Source organism: Pollicipes pollicipes, unplaced genomic scaffold (assembly GCF_011947565.3).
Source record: "Pollicipes pollicipes isolate AB1234 unplaced genomic scaffold, Ppol_2.1 Scaffold_6138;HRSCAF=7277_pilon_pilon_pilon, whole genome shotgun sequence".
Classification (NCBI taxonomy): domain Eukaryota; kingdom Metazoa; phylum Arthropoda; class Thecostraca; order Pollicipedomorpha; family Pollicipedidae; genus Pollicipes; species Pollicipes pollicipes.
Genome location: NW_023596818.1, coordinates 34702594 through 34730442, shown reverse-complemented (window position 1 = coordinate 34730442; position 27849 = coordinate 34702594). Strand labels below are relative to the sequence as shown.

The following is a 27849-nucleotide window of genomic DNA, read 5'->3' as shown; positions in this document are numbered from 1 at the left end:
TAGCTTAGGTGAGCTGGGATTCCGGCGAGCCGGTTTAATTGCCTGGAGCCGGTGACGTTGCCAAGAGGGCTATTGGGGTGATGTTGGGGCCTCCGTGGGACGGAAAGACCAAGTATATTTTGAGAGTTTAAGATGCCTGTAGAGCTTTTAAGGCGTGTTAACGGACCGTGAGCCATCATAATAGGGTCGCGAGCTTGAATATGTCCCCCATGAGAGAAACAACGTCCGTAAGCAGCAACAGGGGGACGGTTGGCTAGGAGGTCTTCCTATGACCTGACTGAGCCTCGCCTGGGGCTACACCACCGACGGGGACGGCAGGAGATCGTCTCAGCTGCGCCAGGGCCGCCGCGGATCAGCTTATTTGGGATGGGACCTCGGCTAGACCCGGCTCAGTTGGGCTGGGACCTCGGTCGGACCCGACTCAGTTGGGCTGGGACCTCGGTCGGACCCGACTCAGTTGGGCTGGGACGTTTGCAGGAAGCCGAGCGGCGCGCGCGGGTCGTGATGTAGTCGCAGACTCTCTTGCAGCCGAAGCGCCTCGCTCAGCTGGTCCCCTTGCAGCAGGCCGGCGCCGGCGCCGGGCCCGGGACCACCGGCTCCTTCTGGCCGCACCTCGTGCGACGAGCGCATGGCCAGGTCAGCCTGCAGGAAACGGAAGTCAGGCTGCACCATCATGGTCTCAGCCTGTGTGGTGAGCGAGCGCAGCACGTCCAGCGAGCGCGCGCTCTCCGCCTGCGAGCTGAGTGTTGACTTGACCAGCTCGGCCTGCGTCTGCTGGATCATTGCGCGCATGCTGTCGGTGGGCCGCTGCGGGGGCGGCGCCGACGAGGCCGGCGGCGCGTGCGACACCATCGGGTGGGTCATGCCCAGCCGGTTCAGCATGCCCAGCCGCTGCGCGCTTGCCGGCTCCATCCGCGGCGGCGGTGGCGGCGCATGGCTACCCGCCATCGGGTCAGCGCCGCGCTCCATCTCCATCCGGCCGCCGCTTGGCGGCAGCACCGGCGCGTGCTGCAGCATCGAGGTGGCGCCACCAACGCGCGGCTCCAGCTTGGCGTCGGCGGGCGTCGAGATGCGCGACGAGGAGTCCGAGTGCGCCGACGGAGACGCGGCCGACGCGGCCGTCGTCAGCGACGTACCGGCGCTCGTCATGGCCGTGCTACCCATGCCCATACTCGGCATCCCCGGGATCGACATGTTGGGGAACATGTGGCCATTCATGCCCATGCTCATGGAGGATGATGCGGCGGCGGCCGCTGCGGCAAGCAGAGTGTCGCGCTCTCGCCGCTCGGCGGCAGCACGAGAAAGGACGTACTGCGCGGCGAACTGGTGCTTGGGGTCCATCCGCATGTGGTCCATGTGAGTCAGGAACGCTGTGAACAGGACAGACACAGGTCATGAGAAGTCATGAATGACTCGCTCGTTGGCATTCATCAAATCAGCGCGCGTGCAACACAGACTGGGCATGCAGTGCCACGAAGTTCTATATTTCAAGCAATTTTGAGCTGCGCTGTCCAGAGGCTCAAATCGTGAAGCCTGGCAAGCAGCACAGAGGCTACTCTAGGTAGGAGCTATTATTAGAGGCTAGGCTGCTCTCCGTCCCTCACCCGACTCGTGTGTGAAGACAGCCTGGCAGACGGAGCAGGGCCACATGCGCAGGGGCGACGCCAGGCCTGCCGCCTCGGGGTGCGTGGTCATGTGCTTCCGCAGCGAGCCCTCGTTGACGTACTGCTTGCCGCATATCGGGCACGGGTGGTTGGGCGTCCTCCGTTTGGCTGAAACGGAACAGGAGGCGGGTCAGGTCAATTGCTGGGGGGCGCAGCCAGCACGGTGGCTGGCATGAATCGGCCCGATACAGCTACCCGTCCTCGTGCATTGGCCGGCAATGTTTGGCATAGCACTGCTCCTCAGTCTCGCTGCTGCATGCGCAGTGTTATCAGAATAAATGACACCACATGAAATACGTGTGGGCAGGCGCGCTGAAGCCCCCGTTACCTATGTTCGTAGACATTTTTGTCAGTTTCTAGAATGTTTTGCAATCTACGGCAATCTCTGAACCACAAGAGAGCGGAAGGGGTTGTGGCGAGACAAGTGCTGCAATTGGCCAATGCAATGCTAAAAACGCAAACATCTGCGGTCCTTCTCAGGCAAGCTATTGCACTGAAACACCAGCTAAGTAGGCTAGTAGTGGATTAAGCTTGTTATGAACTGCTTGCGTGAGCAACAGTCGACGAACAACTGCAGGCCACTTCGACGTAATGTTGGTCTTTGACGTCTTTGAAGAGGGCGTCGCCGTGTTCCGCGACAGACACTCTCTGCGCGCCCTTCTGACGCTCAGTGCACACCAGCCCGCCTGGTGGCTGAGCCCGAGGCTGGGCGGGAGCGGGCAGTGCTAAGCAGTGCCGGGGGCGCGTGCTCGGGGGGGGGGCGCCGGATGTATTACGGGGCCGAGGACGTCTCACACGTCCGCTCGGGGTACAGGCGCAGCGCCGAAGGAGACGTCTCGCTAACGAAGCTGGCGGCAAACCAGTGACCGGGCGAAGTCACCGTCAATGTACTGCACAGCGCAAGACTGTCGATTTTTTCATGTCGTATGTGGTAAGGGCATGGCCTTCCATGGCAGGCTTAGGGTTCAGAAGAAGATGTAGAGACCTGTCCGCAATGGTGAGATGCCGGGCGACCACTGGGAACGCTAGGCCTCCGCGGTGGAGCGACCGTCTAATTGTGGCCTATCCCCATGTGAGGTGTCTGCGGCTGGTGTAAGCCAGCTTTGACCCCGCGCGATGCGCGAAACATAGCTTATGACCGCTCACGGAAGCGCACGAGCGTAACGTCACAAGCTCTTCTTCCAAACGTGACCGGTTCGTCCCGGTGTTGGTTGCGGCTGAGGTATGCGCGCCTCGCCGATGACCTCCCCCCTCCCCCCCTCCTCCCCCATGATCGGTCCCTCAGACTGAGCAGATGGCTCTCTCTCTCTCTCCCTCTCTCTCTCTCTCTCTCTCTCTCTCTCTCTCTCTCTCTCTCTCTCTCTCTCTCTCTATCTCTCTCTCTCTCTCATCTCTCTCTCTCTCTCTCTCTCTCATCTCAGACTGAGCAGCTCTCTCAGCTCTGAGTGTGTCGGCCGAGCGCGGCTGCGCTGCGGCCCGACCCTCAGCGCGGCCCGTGCCCCGGTGGTGCGTGGCTCCGTGCCGAACCGCTCTCGAGCCCAGCCGCGTATCCGGCGAGCGAGCGGGCTCGGGAAGGCTAGGGCGGTCCCACACCGACGGCGAGGGCACTGAGCCGCTGCCGCCCGGCGGGCTCGGGCGGGCCCGCACCGGCGGCGACGGCACTGAGCCGCTACCGCCCGGCGGGCTCGGGCGGGCCCGCACCGGCGGCGACGGCACTGAGCCGCTACCGCCCGGCGGGCTCGGGCGGGCCCGCTCCGGCGGCGAGGGCGCTGAGCCGCTGCCGCCCGGCGGGCTCGGGCGGGCCCGCTCCGGCGGCGACGGCGCTGAGCCGCTACCGCCCGGCGGGCTCGGGCGGGCCCGCACCGGCGGCGAGGGCGCTGAGCCGCTACCGCCCGGCGGGCTCGGGCGGGCCCGCTCCGGCGGCGAGGGCGCTGAGCCGCTACCGCCCGGCGGCCGCCGCCTCCGCCTCAGATCTGTCAGACGCCAGGCCTGCCGGACTACCGCAGGGCCAGCCCGGTGGCGGCCGCGGCTCGGCGGTCTCTGCCGGCGGCACCGCAAAAGACGGTCCCGACGCGTCGCCGAGTGACGGCGTGCAGCGCAACATGCCGCCCATTTGGCGCTCAGGGACGGGGAGACAGGCAGGAAGCGGGCAGTTGTTCACGTGTGATGGTAACCGGAGAAGCATAGCAGCAGAGGAGCTGATACGTACATACCGTATAACGCTGCTGTATGCATACGTTGCTACCGATTTGATTATTTCCTTTGCATGTGGAAATGTTAAATCCAATGCCCGGAGGACTGCTGAAAATGGCGCGATGGGTTGAAGTGTGGTTTGGCTGGTGTAGCAGCAGTTACACAGAATTTCATAGGACTGAGCCAAATTTTTGCAACTTTGTCATTGCACGCTGCCCATTCCATTCCGCAGCTTTTGCCACGGAAACGAGTCGCCCAGCACTTATCTCTCTTCCGTGGTATATCTATCTGTCTATACCATTCTGCGAACATTTCATCCGATTTGGTCAGCAATAAAGACAGTGTGTTGAATTGAAAATTTGACTAAAACCAGGCCTGTATGAAACAGGGAATGAAAGAGCAGTTCACTTCACTTTGACAAAAACTCGGGTTAATGTTCTGCTGACCGGCGAGGTGCCGTTCCCCAGCTCAGGCAGATGTCACAGGCCAAGCCCTGGTGCATGGGCGGGAAGACGAAGCGCTGCCAGAGGGCCCACTGATCAGCGGTTCGCAAAAACCCCACCCACTCAGTACCCTGCAGCTAGCCCAGGTCAACAGAGAGCCCGCCAACAACGGATCTCCGTGCTCCCGCGGAGGAACCGTGCCGTCATTGCCCACCAGGGACGGGCTCTGCTGTCCGTGCATTGTAATAAGTGTTACTATAATGAGTGTCGTCTTAATATTTAGCACATAGCTCTTTACATGCAATGCCTGTGGATACTGGCTGCGCATTGTTCGGGAGAATGTCATGTTTTGGGGTATGCAATGTTGGGCGGCATACAATATGTTTTGTGCACGCATGTTTGAGCTGTGCATGTGGAGTGCAAGCGCCGCAGTGGAACGCTACAACCTTTCGTTCCCAGTCTGTCTCGGCCTTGCAGTCGAGCGGCGACTCCGCTCGGTGAGAAGGTGACCCTCCACTCCCTGCCGTGGGAGCCAACGGTCAGGTCCGCCCCCAGCGCCGGGAACATTCCCGGGAACAGGATTAGCGCCTCCGAAATATCGGCGCCGCGGTCATGTTTCACTCAGCAGCATCTCGCTGGGTTTATGCCGGTAATCCGCCGCCTGCCTGGTCCGGTACCGACCGCCGCGTCGGCCGGCTGCGGAACGTGACGTCATTGGGGCGGCCGGCGCTGGCGCGGGCGCGCCGCCGACCGGCAGTGCCCCGGCCTCTGCCCCGGCTCCCGTCGCGGTACCCGAGTGGCCGAACAGCGCCGCGGACACGCTGCCGAGCGTGCTTCCGTTGATGGACGAGGCCGCTTGTGGATGGCTGTAACACGGAACCTTCTCCGATTCCTTGATAATAGTCCGATCGCTCTGCATGCAACCGGTGCAGCTACGGCCAAACGCGGTTGGCTCGAAGGTGCGAAGTCAACGACGGAGTTTTCAGCAAGCCGCGGTTGGATCGATGGCTGAGGAGGTACCAGGCAGGACTGCCTGGTAGCTCCGGGTGCATTCCTGTTCGTGTATCGGGTTCGTGCTCGCATGCGTGTTCGTGTATCGGGTTCGTGCCCACGCGCGTGTTCGTGTATCGGGTTCGTGCCCACATGCGTGTGTGACATGTGTTACGCAGCGCGTATTACGTCAGCGTTTTGTGTGTTTTTTGAGTTATCTATGAATCATTGCCTTAGCAGCACAACGGTGGACTGCGAGAACCAAGAGTCACTTGTAGATGCCGAGTGTGCAGACATACGTCTGCTGTCGGCTGTCCTCACCTGCTACGCCCGAGGCGTTCGGGTCCTTGTGCACGTGCTTCATGTGCTCCATGAGTGCTGCGCCGCCCAGATACATCTTGTGGCACATGGGGCAGTTGACGGCGTTCGGACCACCGATCAGCGCCGCGTGCTGAAACAGAGGTCCGTCGCCCCAGGTGAAACAGAGGTCCGCCGCCAGGTGAAGCAGAGGTCCGCCGCCAGGTGAAACAGGGGTCAGCCGCCTGGTGAAACAGAGGTCCGCCGCCAGGTGAAACAGAGGTACGCCGCCAGGTGAAACAGAGGTACGCCGCCAAGTGAAACAGAGGTCAGCCGCCAGGTGAAACAGAGGTCCGGCGCCAGATGAAACAGAGGTCCGTTGTCAGGAGATGTAGAGGTCAGCCGCCAGGTGAAACAGAGGTCCGTCGCCAGATGAAACAGAGGTCCGCCGCCAGATGAAACAGAGGTCCGTTGTCAGGAGATACAAAAGTCAGCCGCCAGGTGAAACAGAGGTCAGCCGCCAAGTGAAACAGAGGTCCGCCGCTAGGTGAAACAAAGGTCCGCCACCAGGTAAACCAGAGGTCCGGTGTCAGGAGATACAGAGGTCAGCCGCCAAGTAAAACAGAGGTCTGGCATCAGGAGATACAGAGGTCCGCCGCCAGGTGAAATAGAGGTTCGGTGTCAGGAGATACAGAGGTCCGGTGTCAGGTGAAACAGAGGTCCGATGTCAGGTAAAACAAGGGTCCGCTGCCAGGTCGTATGCGGCCAACAAACGCTAGGTTGGGTAAGGCAAAGTACATTATTGCACTTGAGAAGGTGTTAGCGGACGAAATCTATTATCCGAGATAATGCAGGGTGCGAGCCTAAACTTACGCAGCTGCTGATCAACGATTAAGGTGCATTCGTAGACCGTATTTTGCCGTAAATGAGTGTAGGACGAAGCCACACATCTCTGCTTTTCGAGCTTCGTAAGCACTAAAACAGTTGTAATTCAGATGACAATAAATTCCATTGACCTATGGTCTGGTATAAAGGTCATGCCGAGGTCAAAACCAACTTTGCGGTATTTGCTGTGTGCTCAGAGGGGGAGGGGAGGGGGGGGGGGTGTCGCATTGCCTACCCTGCATCCTCCTGTCAGGGCGAGTAAATTGTTTATAAAGAGCTATCCGCCTGATGTGAAGCTTTTGACAAATGTCGATGCAATTTGCTGGTTGGGGCACGGCGAAAGGCGCCCACCAGTCAAAACATGCCGCGCCGGACTTGAAGCATGCCTAAGGTGTGGTGGATAGTTTGGTTACAGTTGAGATGGGGCTCGAAGCGCAAACGTGGCTTTCATTAAAGGGCATGGCCTCGTAGAGGCCCCAATATTTAACGTCATTCCCAGTGCCGCTTGCTACTGGCTCGAAATCTGCCATGCATTCTGCTGCCCTGGTTTTCGAGGTCCTTCGTTGTTGTTTTTTTTGCGGTCGAGGAAAGCAAATCCAGCCGTAGATCGAGCTTAAAGGTGAGGCCCCGGCAAGTCCTGAGAGTGGAAGAAAACTCCTGTTGTGATTGGGCTATCTCACTAGCCTACGGCAGGTGTGCCTGCTTTCCTAGCAGCAGCACTCAGTCTGACATTTGTTCAAGGGCAGCGTATAACTGGCCGTTTCGGTTATTTGCATGGCGTTGAAAATTGCAGTGATGAAAGGGACTATCGGTGATAGGCTGATTACTGATGTTACTGGGTTTGGACTTAATGACCATTTTGTGATACGGTATCGCATTACGCTACTGACGACAATTTTTCCTCCAAAAATTTGATAGGCAACAAAAATTACACTTTTACCACCCCTGGTTCTGACCCCACTCCCCCCCCCCCCCTCTTCCACCTGAGCGAAGGGTATTCAACCGGCCCACCGGGCGCGTATTAAGAGATGACAAGATGTCATAGCAAATAAGATCGCTTTCCTTCCGTTCCTCAGTTTGCTCTCCCGAAAGTTCACGAATCTCTTCTATTTGACACAGAGATCCAATCTCCGCTCCCCACTGCACAATCTTTTGTAATTTTCCGCTTCACGGCGGGTTTTTATCGTTCGCATAAATTAATAGTTCATCTTGGGCGGGACTTTTCGCATAAGTGAGCCCGTACTGCGATTAGTTTACCCCATGAGGCGTCCATCTAGTCTGCAGGCCCGTCTGGGAAGACTATCGTGTTACCGAAGGTGGAGCTGATGACTGCCGGGCACGTTTCTCGTAAAAAGTGCAAAATAAACAATACATATGAACAAAAACTGGATGGACTCAAGCGGGACGAAACCTCGCATCGAGTAAATCAACCGAAAACCTCGGCCTTTTTGCGGATGACCACGGCAAAACTGCACGTTTTTTGTCGCGCTGGAGTTGGCTGCGCTCGGCTGCGCAGCTGCCATCTGTAGACATCGATGCGCGATTAGCTGGCAGCTATGCGGCGACAAAAACAAGCATGACGAGAGGGCGCCGAACAGCCGGCAGCACCGCGGGCCAAAGGACGTCTGCTCTGAGGCACACAGCGCCCGCGCGGGACAGGGACCGGGCGGGTCATGACTCGCACATTTGTCGTGAAACTTAACCCTGCGGTGATGCATCGGAAGAATTGACTTGAAAGGGCCCGCAAGGGTCTCATGATCGGGTTGGGTTACCGTGATCTGTTCGGTTTCACTGCCAATGTCTGGTTGTGGAAGTGCCTGTTTTAAAGGGACGTCCAAATCCCATTTGTCCGCCCGACTACGGGGGCGCGGCCATCACGGTCTGATGAGCTGGGCCTCGCCCCGGTCGCGTCGCCCGGCGCCCGCCCCGGTCGGCCGGCGGCCGGCTGGCGGCGGGCTGGCGGGCCGCGCCGCCGCGCCGGTCCGGAGCGAGCGCTGGGGTCGGCCGGGATGGCCTCTGACGCCCGCCAGCAGGGACGCTGGGACGCCTGCTGCTCGGGGTCGAGGGCTGGGGTCGGCCGGGATAGTGTCCGACGCCCGCCAGCAGGGACGCGCGCACGCATCCGCGGACAGGCCTCTGGGACGCAGCCGAGGCAGGGCCTCTTCTAGAGGGCTCCGCCCAACAATTCCTAGCGTGCGTGAGTATGTGCTCCCGTGGCCCAGTCAGCGCATCCGAGTCGCGCTGCAGCTGCCCTAGTCTCGGCACCATCTGTGTGCGAGAATGTCGTGATCAACAGACGTGTGTCGTGGCCTATTAGCTTGAAGGTTTACAAGTGCGGTATTTATCCACAACCGAGATAACATCGAAGATTGGTTCAATAAGCCACACAGTAGTACCTATCTAACCAACAGAAGATCAGCGCGCATTCGTCAGATTAAAGCTACATATGTATCTCACCCTCGTCGATTATTTTCATCGTATTGCGCGGCGGCCTTTACTGGACGCGGACGTGGCGAGGGCGGCGAGCGACCGGGCGCAACTAGCGCCGACTGCCAGCCTGCATTCGAGGGCTTTACATCATTCAGATGCCAATTTTACCGAAGTTATAATTGGGTGGGGGTGAAATGAAACGATTTGATTTACGGCGCTCATTAAATGGTCTGACAACCGATCGACAAAGGTGGAACACGAAAGTACTATTACCACGAGGGTTAATGATCACAAGTCCTCCATCTCGGGCCAAATTAGCGATACTTGCAAAGCGGCTATAAACCGATTCGTGTTTCTTCCAGCGGTTACGTTCCCCATCACAAGGCGTGTTTAACTGGGAATGAGCACCGCGATTTCTGTAACGCTCGTCGCAGCTGTTGTCTTGTGCGGCTACTGAGATTGCAGGTCCCCTGACGTCAGGCCACCGAACCACCAATCAGCGCGCCCTCCTTCCGACCCCTAACCTCCTGCGCCAGCTGTCCAGCGAAGATGTGTTCTGTCCTGTGGCCTCTTAGGAAGCATGCCCCTTCTCCTCCCCTCCTCCCCCCCCTCTCCCCGAGGATGACATTCGGGCCCGCTGCACGTGTATGTGTGTGTGCGGAGCTGGCTGTGTGCTTGTATGCCTGTTTCGTGCAGATGATTTCGTGCATAGAATGTTTCAGTTTGCGGTCTTACTTCGGGAGTCTGCTGAGGCAGTCGTCATCGGCATATTCAGAGAGCTGTAAGGCAGCCCTGACACTGGAGACGGGACCCAAAGGGGCTGAACTGAAAGTGACCTGATCGCCACAAAATGAAGCTATTGTGCTAGGAGAATGGAGGGAGCCGTCCAAGTGCATCCTTTGAAAAGGCAACACATCTTTTTTAAAGATTTTATCCGAGCTTTTTGAAGGGATAGATTTCTGGGGCCAGAGCTCACGCTTAACAGTTTTCGGACCGTGTCGCGATGGGGTTCAGTCTTCCAGAAAAGTACCCAAACCCTCGGACATATCTTCGCAATGTCAGATGCCGTGACCTGTGTCAGACGCTGGTCATGCTTGCTGGCGCCGTGCACATATTCGGTTTTCAGGGCACCAGCCTCGGTACCGTACTTACACAGGCCACTGCCTATGGCGGTGTGAGCGCAGAAGCCGCTGAGCGCAATGGCCAGCGTTCGTGACCATCAACCTGGGCGATGTGCATGCACAGGGGCGCATGCGCCACTGGTCCAGATCACTGTACATATGCGTGCAGGTCACTGACCTTGGTGGTGTGCGTGCGCAGGCTGCTCTCAGTGGCGAAGCCCTTGCCGCAGATCTGGCAGTGGAAGGGCCGGTTCTTCATGCGCTCGATCTGCGTGTCGTGGTTCCGCAGGTGCTGCTGCAGGTTCGACAGCTGGATGAAGGCGCGGCCGCACTCGGCGTAGTGACACTTGTAGGGCCGCTCGCCTGCAGGGGAGGGAAATTCAGGTCAGGTCAGGTCAGGTCAAGCGTGTCTAATCCCACCGTCGGTCGGCGAGCTCGCAACCTCGACCCAGGTGGGACGAGTCGCACCCTTGGAGCACCCGTGCGTTTGATCAGACTGGGGCTGCGACAGCAGTCAGTTTATCTGAGCGGGCGGCTTGGTCGTCTGAGTGGGCAGCTTGGTCATCTGAGACGACAGCCAGCTCGTCTGAGACGGCAGCCAGCTTGTCTGAGACGGCAGCCAGCTTGTCTGAGACGGCAGCCAGCTCGTTTGCGACGGCAGCCAGCTTGTCTGAGACGGCAGCCAGCTCGTTTGCGACGGCAACCAGCTCGCTTGCGACGGCAGCCAACTTGTCTGAGATGGCAGCCAGCCCGTCTGAGACGGCAGCCAGCTCGTCTGAGACGGCAGCCCGCCCGCCTGAGCGGGTAGCCAGCCCGTCTGAGACGGCAGGCTGATCGCCGACGCGGCCGACACGCTCGTCCGAGAGCAGTGAAGCTGGGCAGAAGGGGTCTGGCGCCGGCGTCACCCGCACGCCGTGTGTGGAGCCCGGCTGTTTGTAGGGTCGGCCTGCGACACGCGCTGGATCGCTACCGCGTCGTGCTGTCTGGGACGGCGCTGAGCCCCTCCGCCCCCCCCCCTTCGGCGCGCTGGGTAGTCGCAACAGGAATTTGCAGCGCATGTAAGGTTTTGAGGCGCAGATTACGACTCGTTCAAACTGTGTCTGGCGTCTGACAATTTTGCCAGGCTTAGACCGAGTGTAAAAATGGTTACGACTTGGTAACTAATCCCGACATCAAACAATGTCCGTCGACCTGATCCCATACCAGTCTTGTTCGAATCTCATCGTGCTCGCGGCCAAATGTTATCCCTGTTCCAACTTTTCAGAAACTTTGGCCGGCGGGATTTTCAAAGAAGCCGTTTAATTATCTGCAAGCTCTTTGAACTGTTCCAGGGATATAGTCCAAGCATGATCCTGGCAGCACCCGGGCCGCACCCCAGGTCACCTGGTGCCAGCGGATGCGCCTGCTGGCGAAGAATCGGGCTTCCTTACTATTGCCGTGGAAACGGTTAGAATGCTAGTAACAGAGGGCCGTCGGAGCATATTGATGTGTTCTACCAGCACGAGAGCCTGTTTCTAGCACAGCTGTCCCTTTTCTAGCCCATACGCCGCCACTACGTACCGCCGTCTGGGCGCATACCTTGTAGCAGCGATTACAGCTGTCACCCACAACTGGTTTGTTCCCACCGCCGCGCCGCAGCGACTAAAATACTCCAGGCGCACCTGTTTCTACGATAGGATGCACACTGTGCACATCTGCCAAACAAGAAGCCAGCTCAGCGTAACGGACCAGACCGCAGACTTTTCCTGTTTAAGATAGTTTTAGTGTTCAGTGATGCTCAGGCTGCACCGCGCCTTGTTCTCGTGGAGCGAGCGGCAAATCAGCCCCTCAACTGACATGCTTGCTGTCCGAACAAACCGCATGTCAACTCTTGCTCCACCATCCCGACGCTGTTCGCTGCATGTGGTCGGCTGCTCGTGCACCCGGTGTGCTCGTCCGATGGCTCGAGCTCATTGGTGGTCCCCGCGTGGTGCGGTCGGCCGGACGGCCGCCAATCCAGCGTCCTCCTGTCGCCGTCCCGTAAACAGCGGTCGGGCGCCGGCATACCGCGGTAATCGGGCGGCGGCGGCGCCGGGCGGCCGCCGCGCCGTGCCCGATCGGCGAGTGACGGCCGACGCGGTTGACGCTCGCCGACGCGTCTGTCGCGCTGACCGCTCCGGGGGCGGGCGAGCCGCGGCCCCGCGCCCGGGAAAATGGGGAAAAATGCGCCCAGTGGCGGCTCGGCGGGCCCCGCCGGCCAATGGGCGGGGGCGGATGTCAGTCACGGCGGCAGCGGGAGGGCCCTCCGGGATGGGTCCCAATGGGTGGCGTCCTGCGTGGAACTCGGCTGCAGTCGCAACAGCGATGACAGGTGTCAGGGATCACCAATGTCTCAAGACATTCATCGGCCAACGCCGGCGCCAAGACAATGATGCTCGGCAATATACAATGTCATTTACGTCCATAACAATGAGGAGTTCCCTTATTTGTGTGTCAACAAATAATTTGTGAGCGAAGCCGAGTGTGTGGAAGTTGCGCTATATGCTCTTAACACACGACTAAATCTGCAAGTCGTGGCTTTAAGACGGGGATTTGAGGGTACCTCCAAATGTGACAGCACTGATCCCTGTTCGCGTCTCGAGGCCGGCTGTCGTCCCGTTCAGCGCGGTACTCCGGGAGGGGTGCGTTGCAGCTCCCACTGTACAGGCTCGATAGCACAAAGAGAGTGTTTTTGTTCCAGGCGAGCCGATCGTGGAATGTCCTTCCCTGTGCTCCTCCAATGATTCATTTTACGTTTGCAAGCCGCTCATGTTAGCAAACTGTACGGCTGAGTTATAGGTCATACCTGGTATCGATAGGTGGTATCGATTATGACGACTGACCGTGGCGTGACCAACAAATGGTTTTATCGATTTCATTGTCTTCATTGCGTTTTTTGTGTCATCCTTTTTGCCTCAAGTATGACGAGACGACTTGGGAACGCCTTTGTATAGAAGGCTACTAACAAAATGCATGATGCATACCTACATGTTGTGGGGCGTCGTGAGGTGGTAAGGAAATGACGTCATAATTATTATTGTCTGCTGTTTCCCTCGCACCAATCGTCCAGGCGATTGGATCCACGCGGTTTGGAGTCAGTCGGATCTGGGCAAGGGAAGAGGCGTCACAAAATACCGAGTCATCGTACCGCGGCGTTATCTACGAAGTCAACGATACGTCTTTCATCACACATACAATTGAGAAGTTTTCCAATATGAAAAATTGATGGTATTTTGTGCAATAGCCTCACGTAAGGTCAGATGAACAGCATACTATGATGCAAAATCGGGCATGCTTCCGTCGTTCCGCGCATGATTGGCCCGACACCATATTTTGCAATGATTTGGCGGGACTTTTCGGTGAATACATAAGAAAGGTCTATCTGACAATAGTCCTCCTTTTCATCAGAACGTGTAAGCGTGGCACCTTCCTCCAGCTCGCCTGATTCCGCTCTTATTCACCAGCAATTCGCAGTTCGCTTTGACCTTATCAGTGTGTAGATTGCCCAAGTCATCACCTTCCTTTGATTTCATCCGTCAATCCGGAGTGAAAACACGTGATATGGCAGCAGCGTTCCTGCACCCTGTGAGGCGTTCTTTTCTGCTGCAGCAACCAGTTTACGGAATTCTGCCGCCATTTGGCTGCGCTTGTGAAAAGCAGGACACCATTGGCGGGTCTAGAATGGATGCATGATGACGTCACAAATCAAAGCTGGCTTGTCGAATCGTTGTTGAAAAATGCCGACCAGAGACGTGGTTTTTCCAACTGTCAGGCCGCAGCCCGTTCCTTCCTTAATCTTATACCTATAAATGAAGTGTGCATGAAACGTCATGCCGGTGCCATCTAAGGCAAAACCTTGTCTGGCTAACATCAGCGGTGCTGCTCAGGCAGCGGTGATTAAACTACATACAATATGAAAATGTCAAGTGCGCCATAGTTGACCAAAATAACACTGTGATGCCAGTCTCCTGCCACAAATAAGGAGAGGGTGGAATCTTTAATGGCTCATCGCCAGAATATATCACCAGGTACAAGGAATTTCATCCTTGTATCTCACCTCATCTCACTCACGTGTTCAGCAGGACACTAAAATTTTTGTATGGTTTTAAAACTTAGTGAATGGCAAAAGTGTACTGTTTTGCTTATTAAGACTTTGACCCGCGAAAGTCGGCCAAGTATGGCCTATAACTAGGCCAAAAGCCCGCGGGTTCTTGCGGGTTGAAAAGTTGCGTCTCTTATGCCAGCCTAGCACGCGGTGATTTCGCGACGGCACCAACGGTTACTGCGAAGCAACTCTCGCTACCCCGTCATTATTAAATCAGCTGATCCGTCCTCTCCTCTTCCATTAATTTTTTGTCCGTCTTTTTGTTTCTTTTAATCTTTTTAGATCCCAGCGGCAGGACGAAAAAATCCTCCTGTTCTGAATGCAAGTGGCAATAAATTATACGAAATCGTACCTTTTGTTTTTGGCCTGCCTATGGGAAAAGGAGGGGCTAGTTTGCATGGGAAAACCATTTATCGTGCGCGTGATTTGCATAGTCTTGTGCTGGGAGGCAGCTGGCGGCTGTGGCGGCCCGGATCCAGTGGTAAGTGGAGGCTGGTCGGCGGGCGGGCCGGCCGGCCGCGGCGCCAGCCGGCCACAGGCCCGACCCGTGGGCGTGTGCTGACAGATCGGCGCTGGACCGTCCTGCTGACAGACAGGTCCCGTGCAGATAGCACCGCATTGGGCCCCGGCAACACGCACGGTCGCCGAATCACGCATGCTGGCGCCATAACCAGCTCCATGTGGCGCGGGTCGGATGCGTAGTCATTCGTCGGCGGCGTTATCAAATGTTAACGATCGAATCTGCGGTAGTGGGAAGCCTTCCACTGTAGGCATGAATAAAATCACACTCTTGGTGGTTTGCAGAGAGCAATTTGTTGATCACCTTGGGTCAGTGTCATCTGTGATGCCGGAAAATGCGGACAAAGGGAGGACATTTGGTGTTGCCAAGGTCGAAGCAACCTTAGGCGGAGTGTTGCGTGCTTTGAACCAAAGCTCATCACAGTTTGGAACAGAAGCACGTAAATCGCTAACTATCGCATGACTCAGAAATCGCTTGGCGTCCACGCGTTTGCAGCACGTTTGGAACACGATGAAGTGCTTGCAAACAGAGAGAGAATGTACGCGTTCCTGCAAGACTGAATGACTGGTTGAACCAGTTGGTGTCTGTCTGCGCTGCATGATCTCTTCTGCAGATAGAGGTAACAAGCCCAATAATCATCAAAACTCTCTTATGCTTGAAACTGTTAACATAGATAAAAATAGCGCATGCCGGTAAAAACCAATAAAGTTAGTTCATTAGCCTTTCTCAAGTGCTGCCTTATTTGAGCCTCCAACCTGCTTTCCCGGATGTCCCCGGGCTTCCTGCAGCTGCCGAGGTTTAAGGCAGCGGGTACACCGAATCGAGCGCATTCTATCAAAGCCTATCATCGTCTTGATCTGGATCGCATTAGTCATGTCTGTCGGATCCCCTTCAAAGCAAATGCTCAATCATCAGCACCTACGCCATATGGCTGGGTCCTACGGCATCTGAGCATTCATCATCCCACTGCACACAGGCACACACAGGCCTTCGAATAAACTGAACTTTTCTCGATGCGGTAGCCCTCACCCTTTGTCCCGAACGGCCGCCCTCCCCGCTGGTGGGCCAAGCTCAGTGGCGCCCGCAGGAAGGGTCGACGCTACACGCGCCGTACTCGGGACTCTGACCAGACGCTGACTCTGACTCCTCTCTCGAGGCTCTGACACTTTCCCAGACTCGACTCTTATCGAGATTTTGACTTCCCTCGATATTGTAACTATAGTCGGGACTGTGCCTCTTCCCGCTGTCCTCACTCGTCTCAAAAATATTGACACTTCTAGAGCCTCTTGCTCTTCTACAGACTCTTACTCTTCTAGAGAATCTGACTGTTCTCAAAGTTCTGACTCTCTTCAAAACTCTGACTCTTTCCAAGATAATGACTCTTTCCGAGATTCTGATCCCTTCCAAGACTCTGACTCTTCCCGATGCTCTGACTCTGACTTGACTGCGGTCAACATTGCCCGCTTGGGAAGCCCTCAGCACCGGCGCACGCTCCTCTGGCGTTCCCCTGTTCGAGCCCAGGCTGCCATCTGCATTCCGTGGCAGATGTGTGCCGGCTGCCCGGAGGTGTTCGACACCAGCTCGGCACTGCGAGCGCTCGCGCCGCTGGGCCGGGTGCTCCGGTCTGCGGGACCTCGGCCGCGCCGTCCGGCCGCTGGACTCCTGCGCGTGATGCTGAAGCCCCAGTCGACAGGTGCCCCTCCGCACGTGCCTGCGCCGCCAGTCGCGGCCAACGTGACGCCCGCGCCACCGCCGTGGCCGGCGCCAGCTGGCGCTGAGCCGGCCTTGAGGCGATCTCCCGGATTTCTGGTATTGTTGCAGGCCGATCCGCCGCGAGCCGCCGGTGGTGTGATGCGGTGAGGCATCGCGGGGAGTCGCACAACCGTTCCGCCTCGTCCGGCATACGTTATCTGGTGGTGCGGTGCTGCCCACGCTACCCACCAGCCGCGAGTGGCGCGCGCTTCGGAACTACGGGCCGGCACGTCAGCCAGCACCAGCACCAGCACCAGCACCAGCGCCAGCCCCGCACCGCTCCAGAGCACGTTCCGGGGCTGCTGGAGAAAACCATACAGCCAAATGAAACTGTTGCATCGACTGGCCGCGTACAACCGCTGAACACATACGCTCAGTGTTTATGCGCAATACTGATCCCAGCTTCCGTACTACGCTCACGTTGGAATGGCGTGGCAGACACGCACTTTAATCGCCGCCTCAAGTCCATCGCCCGGGCGCCGCTCTGCGAGCGTTCGGTTCGCATAGCTGGTTCGAGCGTGATGGGCTGACGGCCGACTTCCGTGAGCGGCCACCACAGGTCGTCTCGTGAATCCCTTCGGCGGTGCGACGGGTGCACGCTTCCCTGAACTGGCCGCTGCCGCGTCTGGCGCTGTCTGGGCCGGCGCCGCACGCCACCGAGCCGGCCTCACTCAGCGGCCCCTCAACGGAGCTGGCGTGAGGCGGTGGGGCCGCGCCCCGACCGGCACGCCACTCCGGCACAGCGCGCGGTGTCTCCAGAGGGGCGGACACGACACCCCGACACGGGGCGCGGGGTCTCCAGAGGGGCGGACACGACACCCCGTACGGTGAGGGATGCCTCCACAGTGGCGAACACCGCACCCCGTACAGGGAGCGGTGTCCCCAGAAGAGAATGTCGCGTATATATCAGAAGCAAAGTGAAGATTCCTTGTTTGCGAAGTTCGCGGTGCATCATGTTAAATTGTCAAACTATTGAAGGTTTTCTCGGATTCTTAGAGCCCTCTTTCTCCATGCGAAAAATGGCCATGGCGTCAGGAATCCAGCCACACTGAAAAAAATAAATGCGGCTTAAGACCTGGCTGAAATGTCGTTTCAGAACTGAGGAACCACGTCTGCCTCTCCTTAACAATGGGCACTTTGCAGATCGCGTCCATGGCCGTTATCAAAAAATCTTCTGCGGTGTTATCACAAAATCTTCTGTTGCGGTGTCCTCGCCGCAACATAGTTTGCAGTCCTTAGAACGCCCTGTGCGCGTTTAACATAATCGACCGACATGTTCAGATGTTCGCATGTGTCAATAGCATGTGCATGGCCGGCATTTGCAAACAAATTGCTTTCGTGGGATGCTTAAAAGCCAGCTCTGCTGCTCATATCTGCTCTATCAAGGCTTGGATTTCAGCTGGGAGAATGATGTGATGTTTCGTCATTTCGCTGCATGTGATGATTTCATCCGTTCTCGTTCCACCCTAGGCGATAGAGCAATGCGCCTGGCCAGCTGGAATGGGGTTCAATTTTTTACTCAGATCCTATTTTCCGCGCACATCATATAGTATCGCAACGCCAACCTTCTACGCTGGACAAACCACATTTTCGTCCCAACTAAAAGTACCTTAACAACGCCACTGAGCTGGTGATATTAGTTCAGTGCAAAGCCCACCAATGTATCTTATGAGGGAACACATTGGATGGCACACTCTCCACCATCCCATGTGGCCGGCCGAAACCCCGCTGTCTGCCGGCAGGAATGCGGGGTCGACGTCGGGCAGGAGGGTCGGCTCTGGGAGCGGACCGCCCGGCCAGCGGGGCCGGGAGGCGGATGGCCGGGGCCTCTCAGCGGTGCGACCACCGTACCGCGCTCGCCAACCAGGCGTACGCAAAAAACACCGCGTCAGGTGGCATGAATATCATCTGCATATCAATGGAAAAAGGATCATACAAGTGACTCCACAGACGGACTGAAAAGGTGCAACAATTAAGAACTTCAAACAAGTAACCCGTTCTTCTCCTCTCGTCGCGACCGAATCAATACGAAGGCCGTAAGGCTTATAATGCCACCGGGGAGCCGACAACTGGGCCCGTACGGTCCTGGCGTTTCGCGGGGTGCTTGTCGCGGGAAATGCGAAATCTATGGGAGACACGGTGGCAGTCGGGTTCTCAGGGCGAACAAATAACGATTAATCTTCTGTATCTTTTCCGAGCGCCACACAGCGAGCGAGCCGGTGAATCAAAGCAGCCAGCATATCTGTCGGAGCGACGAGAGCGCTACCCACAAAACGACTAGCGTATGCAAATGGAAGGCAAGCAACGCAAATTAATGCTCAATGAATTGAGGGCAGGCCCGATAATGGGATCATGTGGTCGAGTACAAATACGCCGGAATAACGGACCTGAAATTATGCTAATGCTAATGATACGCCATAGGAATGAGTTGTGCACATCAAGCAAAGCTTTTATATAACTATACCTATGGTATTCTGGGTCCCCCTTCGGATGTTATCATTAAGCGCAAATGTGAATACCGTCGTTCCATGCCGTTTTTTTCTGCCCTAGGTCCACGGAATCTCAGGGCTGAGGTATTGGGATGTGACGTCATCTGAAATCATTCAGCTTATACATACCTCAGACAGCTACGATTTACGTTGGGATTTACACACATCCTTCAACGTCGGCATGTTCCCAAATTCTGACCAGCAAAAGTACCGTACGCAGGAGACTGATTTATATACAACTACCGATGCATTAAGACGGATGTTGTGTCTCTCATACAGGCGTGCGCAAAAAGAAGTCTGAGCAAGCTGGCATCCGAACCACAAAACATAGATTCATCGCTGAATCTTCGGTCATATTTCTCCTCATTTGTGTTCAAAGCAGCGAGAGACCTTGAAGAGCGTAGAGCAACAGTCTGAGAGTTGCCTCTCTCATACTGCGTAGATAAGCTGCGATCCTGCAAACTTACCGTTTCTCGGTTGCGTCATTCTGGTTGCCAAACGTTTCCGACAGGTGTCATTACTTGGCAACAGCGGCGTTCCCTCTCAGCTTTACGCCAGTCTGATGATTGGCCAAGCTCTCTCGGAGGCGGCAATGACGGGCCCACGGCTCGCTCGGGGATTCGGCAGGCAAGGGTGCCTTCTCGCTCAAATATTGACATCCGCCGGCGTTGACGTGTAACTCATGGCAGTATCTAACCCGTCGATATATCTTAACGCTGTCTCAGGCACATGTCGGCTAAAAATTTACTACGACGATCGCCTGCAGGGAATTGTAATCGGTGCAAGCCGAAGCTGCAAGTTGGGGTTGAATGGAAATTAGGCATTCCGGTAACTAAACAAAATTCGGCTGAGAAATAGCACCTTTCAAATCCCAGCCGGATGGTGTTTCACCGCCCGAGCTCCTCCAAGAGATTCTGTGTTGCGGCCGTGCCCTGCCTCTAGTCTGCAGATGCAGGGCAGACCAACTGCACCGCCACCACTGCTGGGAGGGCGGCAGATGGAGGCTCGTACGCGGCGCCTGCCCGCGCCCTCAAATGCCCGAGCCTAAAAGGTGTACCACTGTGATAACCGCACCCATTTCCCCACACCGCGTTACCCTCACCGCTTCACCACGCCGCTTATTTCTTGAGGTTTGTTACCGCTGCGCATTTTCATTTTGTGCGTGTAATCACTCTGTTACGTTTTGTGCATTGTCAGGTCCGCGTTAAAGACGCATGCATTTGACCGGCGTTAAGGGCAGACCACGCAGACGGCCGCCGTGGTCCGCAGCACGTGGGACAAGGTCTGGTCCACCGCCTGGGGCAACACCGCCCTGCATGGAGGTAACATTAGGCGGTGGTGTCGTGGTCAGAATAGTCGGCCCGCCCATTTCCGACCTTATTGCCAACGTTATTTACTCTGGTCAGTCGGGAAGAGATAGAAAAACTCGAGCTGCTTGTCTGAGTTCGGCAGCGAGTGCATCCATCTGGCAACAACCCTTTATGTAGATTCAAAAAATCAAGGGGGCACCTGGGCCACATGCCGTTCTATAACAATATAATTTATTTAACAGGTATATTAATGTATTTGAATAACAAAAATATAGCTAAACACTAAACAATATTAGGCTTAAAACACACCACGTCGTTAAACGCCTCGCAAGGAATTTCACGCGGCGGTGTCGCGCTAAAATGGACTTTCATTAAAAGTAAGTTGTCCATGGCCAAATTGCAGTCCTGCATATTGTTATCCTAGATAAAAATCATGGTGCACGTTCAGTTAACGACAGCAGCGTGTCATGACAGCAAAGCCCGATAGACGTGTCGCGCACTTCGTGGAGACGCCGGGAGGCATCTTCCCGTCACAAACGCAGTTCGAGCAGATGACGACGCCGGTCGGTGAGGGAGTCAGGTCATAACAAGCACAGCATAAATATCACATGACCAGAATCCGCGCTCCAACGTCATCTCCAGTGAGTTTCCCTGCACAGCGCGGCAGCCAAAATGCTCTGAGCGCGCCGCCCAATATTTCGCGTGCGACATGACCACTCTGCATGCAGGAAACGAGGAGCAAACAGTGCGACGAGGACGCTCTCCTGGCTACACCTGAAGCTCAAATGCAGGCCTTCAGTGCCGGGGCCTCGGCTGAAAGGCCCGGAAAACGGAAGCGGTGCGTACTGGCCTATAGCTCCAGCCAGCAGGATTCGTACCGCGTGTACGCATAGCCATAAGATCAGATCACGTGTCCAAATAGCACTCATGCGGCCTGCAGGTCTAATTCCGGACCTAATGCATCGGAGGGCGCTAATTATTGGTCAGCAATGCGGAAAACGGGCCAATTTCGTTAGCCGTCACTTATGATTAGATAGCCGAGCACTATTGCGCTATTCCTGCGGCAAACGGATCGCGGAGGAGTCCGGTCCACCCGAAAAATAGCATTAAACGCAAAACATTAATTCATACATTAATTAAAGGCACACATAGCTGTCGCATGCTCTCCTGATACATTGGACAAGGGATCATCCACGGACAAGGGACTATTTTCGCAAGAGATTTTCTCTTGACATCAGGGCTATTCAGAAAAGGTTCGGCCCCACGGAAGGCGAGCGCATGGCAGCGGCTTTCACTTCGTCAGTGTTTAGGTCCGTGAACCTAAAAACGTCAGCGCATAGGGCTAACCTGAAGACAAGGAGCGGAAGTGTCAATATTTGATTTATGCGTGACAGTCGTCTAGCAAAGCTTTTTCCGCAACTGTATTGTTTGTTCGTTCTGGGTAAAGGAAAATCAAAGATAGCTGCCAGCGTGCCGGGTCCCTGCAAGCAAACATGTGGGCAAGAGGCGGCAGTCCCGGCTACAGCCGTGTCCTGCGAAAGCGTTAGCGGTACGTGGAATGGTGGCGTGCCCGGCCCGGGGCACCAGCAGGGATACGTGGAGTGGTGGCGTGCCCGGCCCGGGGCACCAGCAGGGATACGTGGAGTGGTGGCGTGCCCGGCCCGGGGCACCAGCAGGGGTACATGGAGCGGTGGCGTGCCCGGCCCGGGGCACCAGCAGTACACCGGCTACCGGTAATATCACGTCATGTTACCTGCACGGCCGGAGTCTGCGGCAGCAGTTATGTCCCGGGCTCCACACAGAGTTCCTCGCGGAGAGAACAGGTTGAGGGAGGGATAGATTATCAGATCACGTCAGCACGCTGTAGCCATGGTTGTGCTTCTTCCCATGCCCTGTCGTTTTACAGTGTTTTCATCCTTTGCATGACAAGGCGGTTTGCACAGATCGCATTGCATTGCATTGCATCCTTTGCACAGATCGATTGTGGCTCCCAACACCCATCCGATAGAGTGTGATAAGGACGTAAGATCAGCCCAGTACCGTTGTGAAGTCATGCATGATACGTGCGTTCAGTGACTCCTACTCACTTTCAACGAAGTGCCTGGATTTGTTCCCGCAGCCACGGTGCTAAGGATGTTTGATAAATGGACGGCGGGTATGTACGCGAATATCCAACCACCCGCAGAACGTGGAATTACAGGTGTTTACGCACAGTCTTGTCCCGAGGAGGTGTACCCGTAACCTAGGTCTTGCGGGACCAGTAATTCGTTTTTTTATTGAGACAACTTCCAACGCTTCCAGAACGGCCGCAGCTCCCTAATTATAACGTCGAACAGGTCAATTATCGGTGTGATTGACTCATTTCAACGTGATTGCTTGCGAATGCCCTATTCATGTATTACTGGTGCAATAGCTAGTGATGTTCTGATGTGTCAGAACTGCCGGGATGCTAAAATGTCGCTCTTCTGGCTATCATTCTGTCCGTTGACGACGGGAAGCGTTTCTTTTCTGCACTGCGATGCTCGCTTTGTTGTCAACTTCAGCGGGATGATGCGAAACTTATCCACGAATAAATGCCAGCCTTCGTCTTCGTGAAACGGAGACTCTTCTGGATTCCCGGCGAATATTAAAACGGTTGCAGGTTTTATTTTCCGAAAAACGAGCTGGATAGTTGAAAATCCCGGTACATAAAGAGACGAAGGAGGCGGAATTAAACGCTCGGTCCGCCCGCCTGCAAAAGACGGAACTTTTCCTAAGATTAGGGAATCTTTGATGAAGAAGGTGGGCTTGGAAGTCGAATGATGAAAGAAGCTGAGCTGGAGAGGAATTGTGAAAAATGCTGAAAAGGATGAGTCAAGCGTTCCTTTCAGAACTGAGAGCTGCGAATGAGCAATATCAAGAATTAAATGAACTGCTGGCAGGATATATCGGATGTCCAATACAACCTCTAAACAAAGGATGCAAGATTAATGGGAAAAATGTCGACAATTGCTTGTGAAAATCGCCGAAAGCGCGAAGCAGTCTATAGCGGTTTGCATATGGGTCTGTAGCTTAAACCGCTGGAACGTTTTTCACAAGCCAAAGAGTCCAGTGGCTGCTCATCCCCAGCTACAAACTGCGTATGCGCAAGCCTAGCAAACACACCTAAGTTTGTTTCTTTGGTTGCATCACCACTGAAGCCATAGCGAATCTGATCGAGTTCTTAGAGTTACGTGACTGTCGGTCACAAAGCCGTGATCCAGCGCAGCCTATTCGCCCAATTCCACCACGTCTGTGTGCACGTGCCTTTGCTGCTTCTTTGAACGTCTTTTACAGTAAATCAGGCAACTCGGTTGGTCAAGATCATGACGCTGCTGATGCTTAGAGGTCATTTTGCGCAGGTGGCATTAAATAGCAAACCAAATAAACATTATTCAATAAGTGCGTTAGCGTCAGTTACCAGCTATAACACTTGTCAAAAGACTGCCAACACTCTTAAATGCAACCAGATGAGGCGAGCTATGGGGTTGCCCTAGGCAACCTCGTGCAGTCAGGGCTCTGGGCCATTAAAGGGGCAAGCTAAGTGTGTCGTCACATTAAAAGCTAACAAATCGCAGATGGCGAGGTAAAGGGGACAAAGGCTCGACCTGTAATTCGGCAAAACTGGGCACGAGCCCAAGAACGTGCGCATGAATTAGTCTGGCAGGAATAGATGTCAGCTAGTGCCTGGCCAAATGCAATCGATCCGGCCCCATGCGGCCGGCTTGCAGTATTGTTCAGCGCGGAAAAACTTACCCTGAAGTCCCAATTGACTATAAATATGGCGCTTGAAGCAACGACTATGCACTGAATTAGACACACACTGGGTAAGATGTGAAGGACGCATGCAGCGCGTTTCGCATCGAATGCATTCTGAACTTCCCGCAATTGAATTCCCCGCAAACCGTTCGCAGTGCGGTAACAATAATATGAGACGTGAACGTGAGTCATTCCCCGTTTCCATACTGTTGAACTGAGTCACTACCATAACGGCTTTCATCAAAAAACGAAGGCCTCAACGTGGGGTCTCTTCTCTGCATCCCATAGCGATTGCTATATGGAAGTGCAGCTCAGGACAGTAACTCACTTGCACGAACAGAATGAGCTTTAAAAATGGTTGCGTAAATGGCAATAGAGACAAAAACCGCGGTGAAGAGGAGGCCTGCTCGGCCGTTACTTTCACTCCATGGATGGTTCTAATTCTAAACAATGTGTCGGGGTTCATGTCTAAAACGCAATTTTTTGCTTCTACGCTGTGACTGACTTTGATCGCAGCAAAACAATAAGCAGGAAAAAAGGCATGCGCCCACTGAAAAGGACTGAACGACAGTTTTCCTGCTGCATGAAAAACGTGAGACTCGCGGTGATAGGATCGGGGACGGCGGTCACCCGGGTCTGGTCAGCTAATCCAGCCGGCCGCATGTGCAGAGTCCTCAAAAACCGCTCCGCCTATCGCTCGATCTTGGTCACGAGTATTTTTCAGAGTGCACAAGTGCGGTGACCATCACTGGTAAGACAGGAAAAATGACGCCAGATCGCAGTCTTGATTCATTTGGGCGTGTGTGAATTTTTCAGGGTAGAGATAGAGCGAGGGGCCCACTGGGTCTCGATCGATCTTGTGACACTCGACGAGGCTGCCGTCCAGCTTGCTCCAAAAGAAGCTACCAGCGAGTTACCTCGTTTTTCTAGCGTTGAGTATGCGCCAAATAAGCTTCAGTGCCATGTTTAGCAACGACTTAAACTTGTTTCTTCGCAATTTTTCGAAGAGAGTCACACACAGCAGGAATACGTCACTTTCACTTATACAAATAGGCGCTTGGAGGTCACGGGCACCTCCGTATAGAGGAGCAAGCTGTCAAAACTTTTTAACTCATACACATGGTATGCGATTTCATTGGCGTTTTAGTAAACGTTGGGACGTATCCCCAATCGGCTAATTTACCATGTGTGCTCCTGGTCATATTCATATCGCTCAGATAGCTGGCGTTCGACAAAAATGAACAACTCTGCATTTGCTGACAGGAAGACGGGGAGCCACACAACCATGGGTGAAGCTTTGCATACCCTTGAAGAGGGTCTGTCCTTCCAAAACATCGTCCCCGCCTCGCCTTGTTTCATCGATATTGTCCCAATGTTGTGTCCTTGGTTCATTGATCCCCAATCACTTGGCCGAGGAGACTAAAAAACAGTAGATCCTTGATGGGTTTGTAAAATCGTTACCGTTTCCCCAGACGAACTTTACGATGCTCCGTTCGCGATTGCACAATAATACCAACACAACAACGTAACAGATGTCGATTGTTGGCATGTTGGCTTCGCGGGGCGTTCCCGCACAACTATTGTAAGTTCGAAGGCATTGCATGAACTGTAAATACAAAGATGCGCGCTACCATAAGAAACATTCGCTGCAACAATGGTGGCAAAAGAGTGCCACTGAACTGAGGGTTGGTAATCAGCGGAAAGCTACATGACCTTTGGTGCAGAAGCGCAGTCAGGGTTCTTATCCCTTCCCCCACCTCTGAGCCCCTATTTTTTACTTCATCACCACAGAATGTTCCTTCGGTGCTCATGTAATGAGTTACCCCTGAACTTCATATCCCTCCGCCTTTTAAGAAAGCCTGATTTGGCCCTGCTTTGATAGCTTCTTAGCAGTTTAGTCATACGTGCTTAATAAGGAGTGGGAACAAAACCTAACCGTTACTTTAAGGACGTAGCTGTTCATATTTTTTCGTGCTTTACAGATATGAAGGTGACCCTGCGCATCGTCCTGGAGCAGGTCGATTGATTACTAGATACCTTAATTACAAAGGAATTAACGCTTGCAAAAAGCTACATATGGTGGAGAACGAAAACGGGAGGCTGGGTAAAAGTTTTGAAAATGTTGTGATGCTGAGTGAATCTGACTGTTCTAAATAATAGAGCGGTGATATATTGTAGAACAGCATCCTTCCTTGCGGATTTTGTAGTGAGAGCTCTGGGACTACCTTCTACAGATGGGCAAGGGAAATACATCATCAAATGAGTGTCAGCATCCACCTGCACGAAAGGCTAATAGGTATGTTCACAATCGGCCGTCCCGATCTACCCAGATCGCACCAGTAATGTAACTCTCCAGACATATATGTCACCTGGCTAGAAGATTTGCATATCTCATACCCTGTTTGAGAAGATTATGGTCAGCACCTCCATAGTTAACATGCATCTACACAATCAGAGAAAACCATCATTATGAGTTCATTATTTCAACCCTCAACGTGACCGTTTCTGAAGACGTACGGCGCAAACGAAATATCCGTCGACTGAACGCAGCTGAATACAACATAGCGATGGTTCAATTCCTAGTATTATGAGAGATTTAAAAGAACATGAATAGATGGTATGAAAGACTATTTTCTCTGTTACTTGCAATACTTATCTTACAAACTCTCACGAATAGCAAAATAAACCACCGCCAACAGAGCAGTTGCTGATGGAACATGCTTCCGTTTCCCCACACACCTTTGCATTCAGCGAAGTGGAGCGCGGGGTTATTCAGAGAAAGCATAACGGAACAGTGCTGCTTATCCCTGTGCTCCACGATATGATTTCGGTGAATGTTACCAAAACTTGCCTGAAACGATAACCGCGATAGCAGAGGTCATCAGGCACGGTTAATAATTGCAGTCAGTAAGGCCCAATCCATTCTCTCGTGACTTGTGCCGGAATGTTCAAACCGCGATACTACGGCAACCATCTACCGGAAAAAGAAAGCTACAATATCTTCTCTGCGGTATGCCCTGCAATTCATAAGTTGATATTATCCGTCGTTACCAAAACAAGGACTCAGGGAACGAACGTCGGTAAAAGCAGGAGGGGACGAATCCCATTCTGAAGCCAACGCCTTCCACGTATCACAATAGGGCTGGCGTAAAACTTTCATAAAAGTGAGGGGTGTTAAGTGTCCCTCGGACCCTCTGTCCCTGAACCTTTGTAGATAAGACACAAGAAATAATTGCAAAATAATTTTCCATTTTGCAGATCTGTATTGATGGTGATTGGCGATCGCAAGTTGCACTGAATTGCAGGAACTTATATTGTGAGCGTCGATAACTCCATGTAACGTGGTCTCTGTTATTTATAGATTTAGTCCGGTACCACTTACATACGCCTGCGATGGCCCGGTTCCACTGTCGTTGAAAGCGATCGTCATGGACTCTTGTAATCTCAAACAACCAACAAAGACCTCAGTTGATCCTAATGATCTCCAAAAGTCCTAGCAACCTTAGATCCTACTGACTTCAGACTGTTCCCCCGGGCCCGAGACGCTTTGAGCGGATTTTGAACGGTCCCTGTTAAGGTCCGGTGTCCTCTGGAAATCCTCCGATCACTTCGCGAGCCACCTGACATCTGGCGACACCCCTCGGCATCTCGTGTCTGCTGCTGACCTCATGTGCTGGCCGCTGGTGAGCTCTGACTGACCTGTATGGAGCCTCGTGTGCTGCTGCACGTGACTGAGCTGCTTGAAGCGGCGGTCGCAGTAGGAGCACTTGTACGGCTTCTCGCCGGTGTGCACGCGGATGTGCTGCACCAGCTGGTGGTTGGAGGAGAAGGACTTGAGGCACTGCTGGCACTGGT

The 27849-nt window shown here is 54.6% G+C and overlaps 1 protein-coding gene across 1 annotated transcript; it reads right to left on the bottom strand.

The window, feature by feature from the left end:
• Positions 1–453: 453 nt before the first annotated feature.
• Positions 454–27799, bottom strand: LOC119105613 (zinc finger protein 358). Its single transcript, XM_037229071.1, has 6 exons — positions 27694–27799; positions 10202–10386; positions 5612–5741; positions 1605–1772; positions 1034–1370; positions 454–937 (listed from the first exon to the last, which is right to left on the bottom strand). Exons 2-6 carry the CDS (start codon positions 10280–10282, stop codon positions 454–456), a joined length of 1200 nt encoding a protein of 399 aa, XP_037084966.1. The 5' UTR covers positions 10283–10386; positions 27694–27799.
• Positions 27800–27849: the final 50 nt, after the last annotated feature.

Coding starts and splice junctions, on each gene's coding strand:
- LOC119105613 (XM_037229071.1), bottom strand. CDS start 10,282: ATGAAGAACCGGCCCTTCCACTGCCAGATCTGCGGCAAGGGCTTCGCC. Junction 1,371..1,604: donor TGTCTTCACACACGAGTCGG/GTGAGGGACGGA, acceptor TCCTGTTCACAG/CGTTCCTGACTCACATGGAC. Junction 938..1,033: donor GCCAAGCTGGAGCCGCGCGT/TGGTGGCGCCAC, acceptor GATGGCGGGTAG/CCATGCGCCGCCACCGCCGC.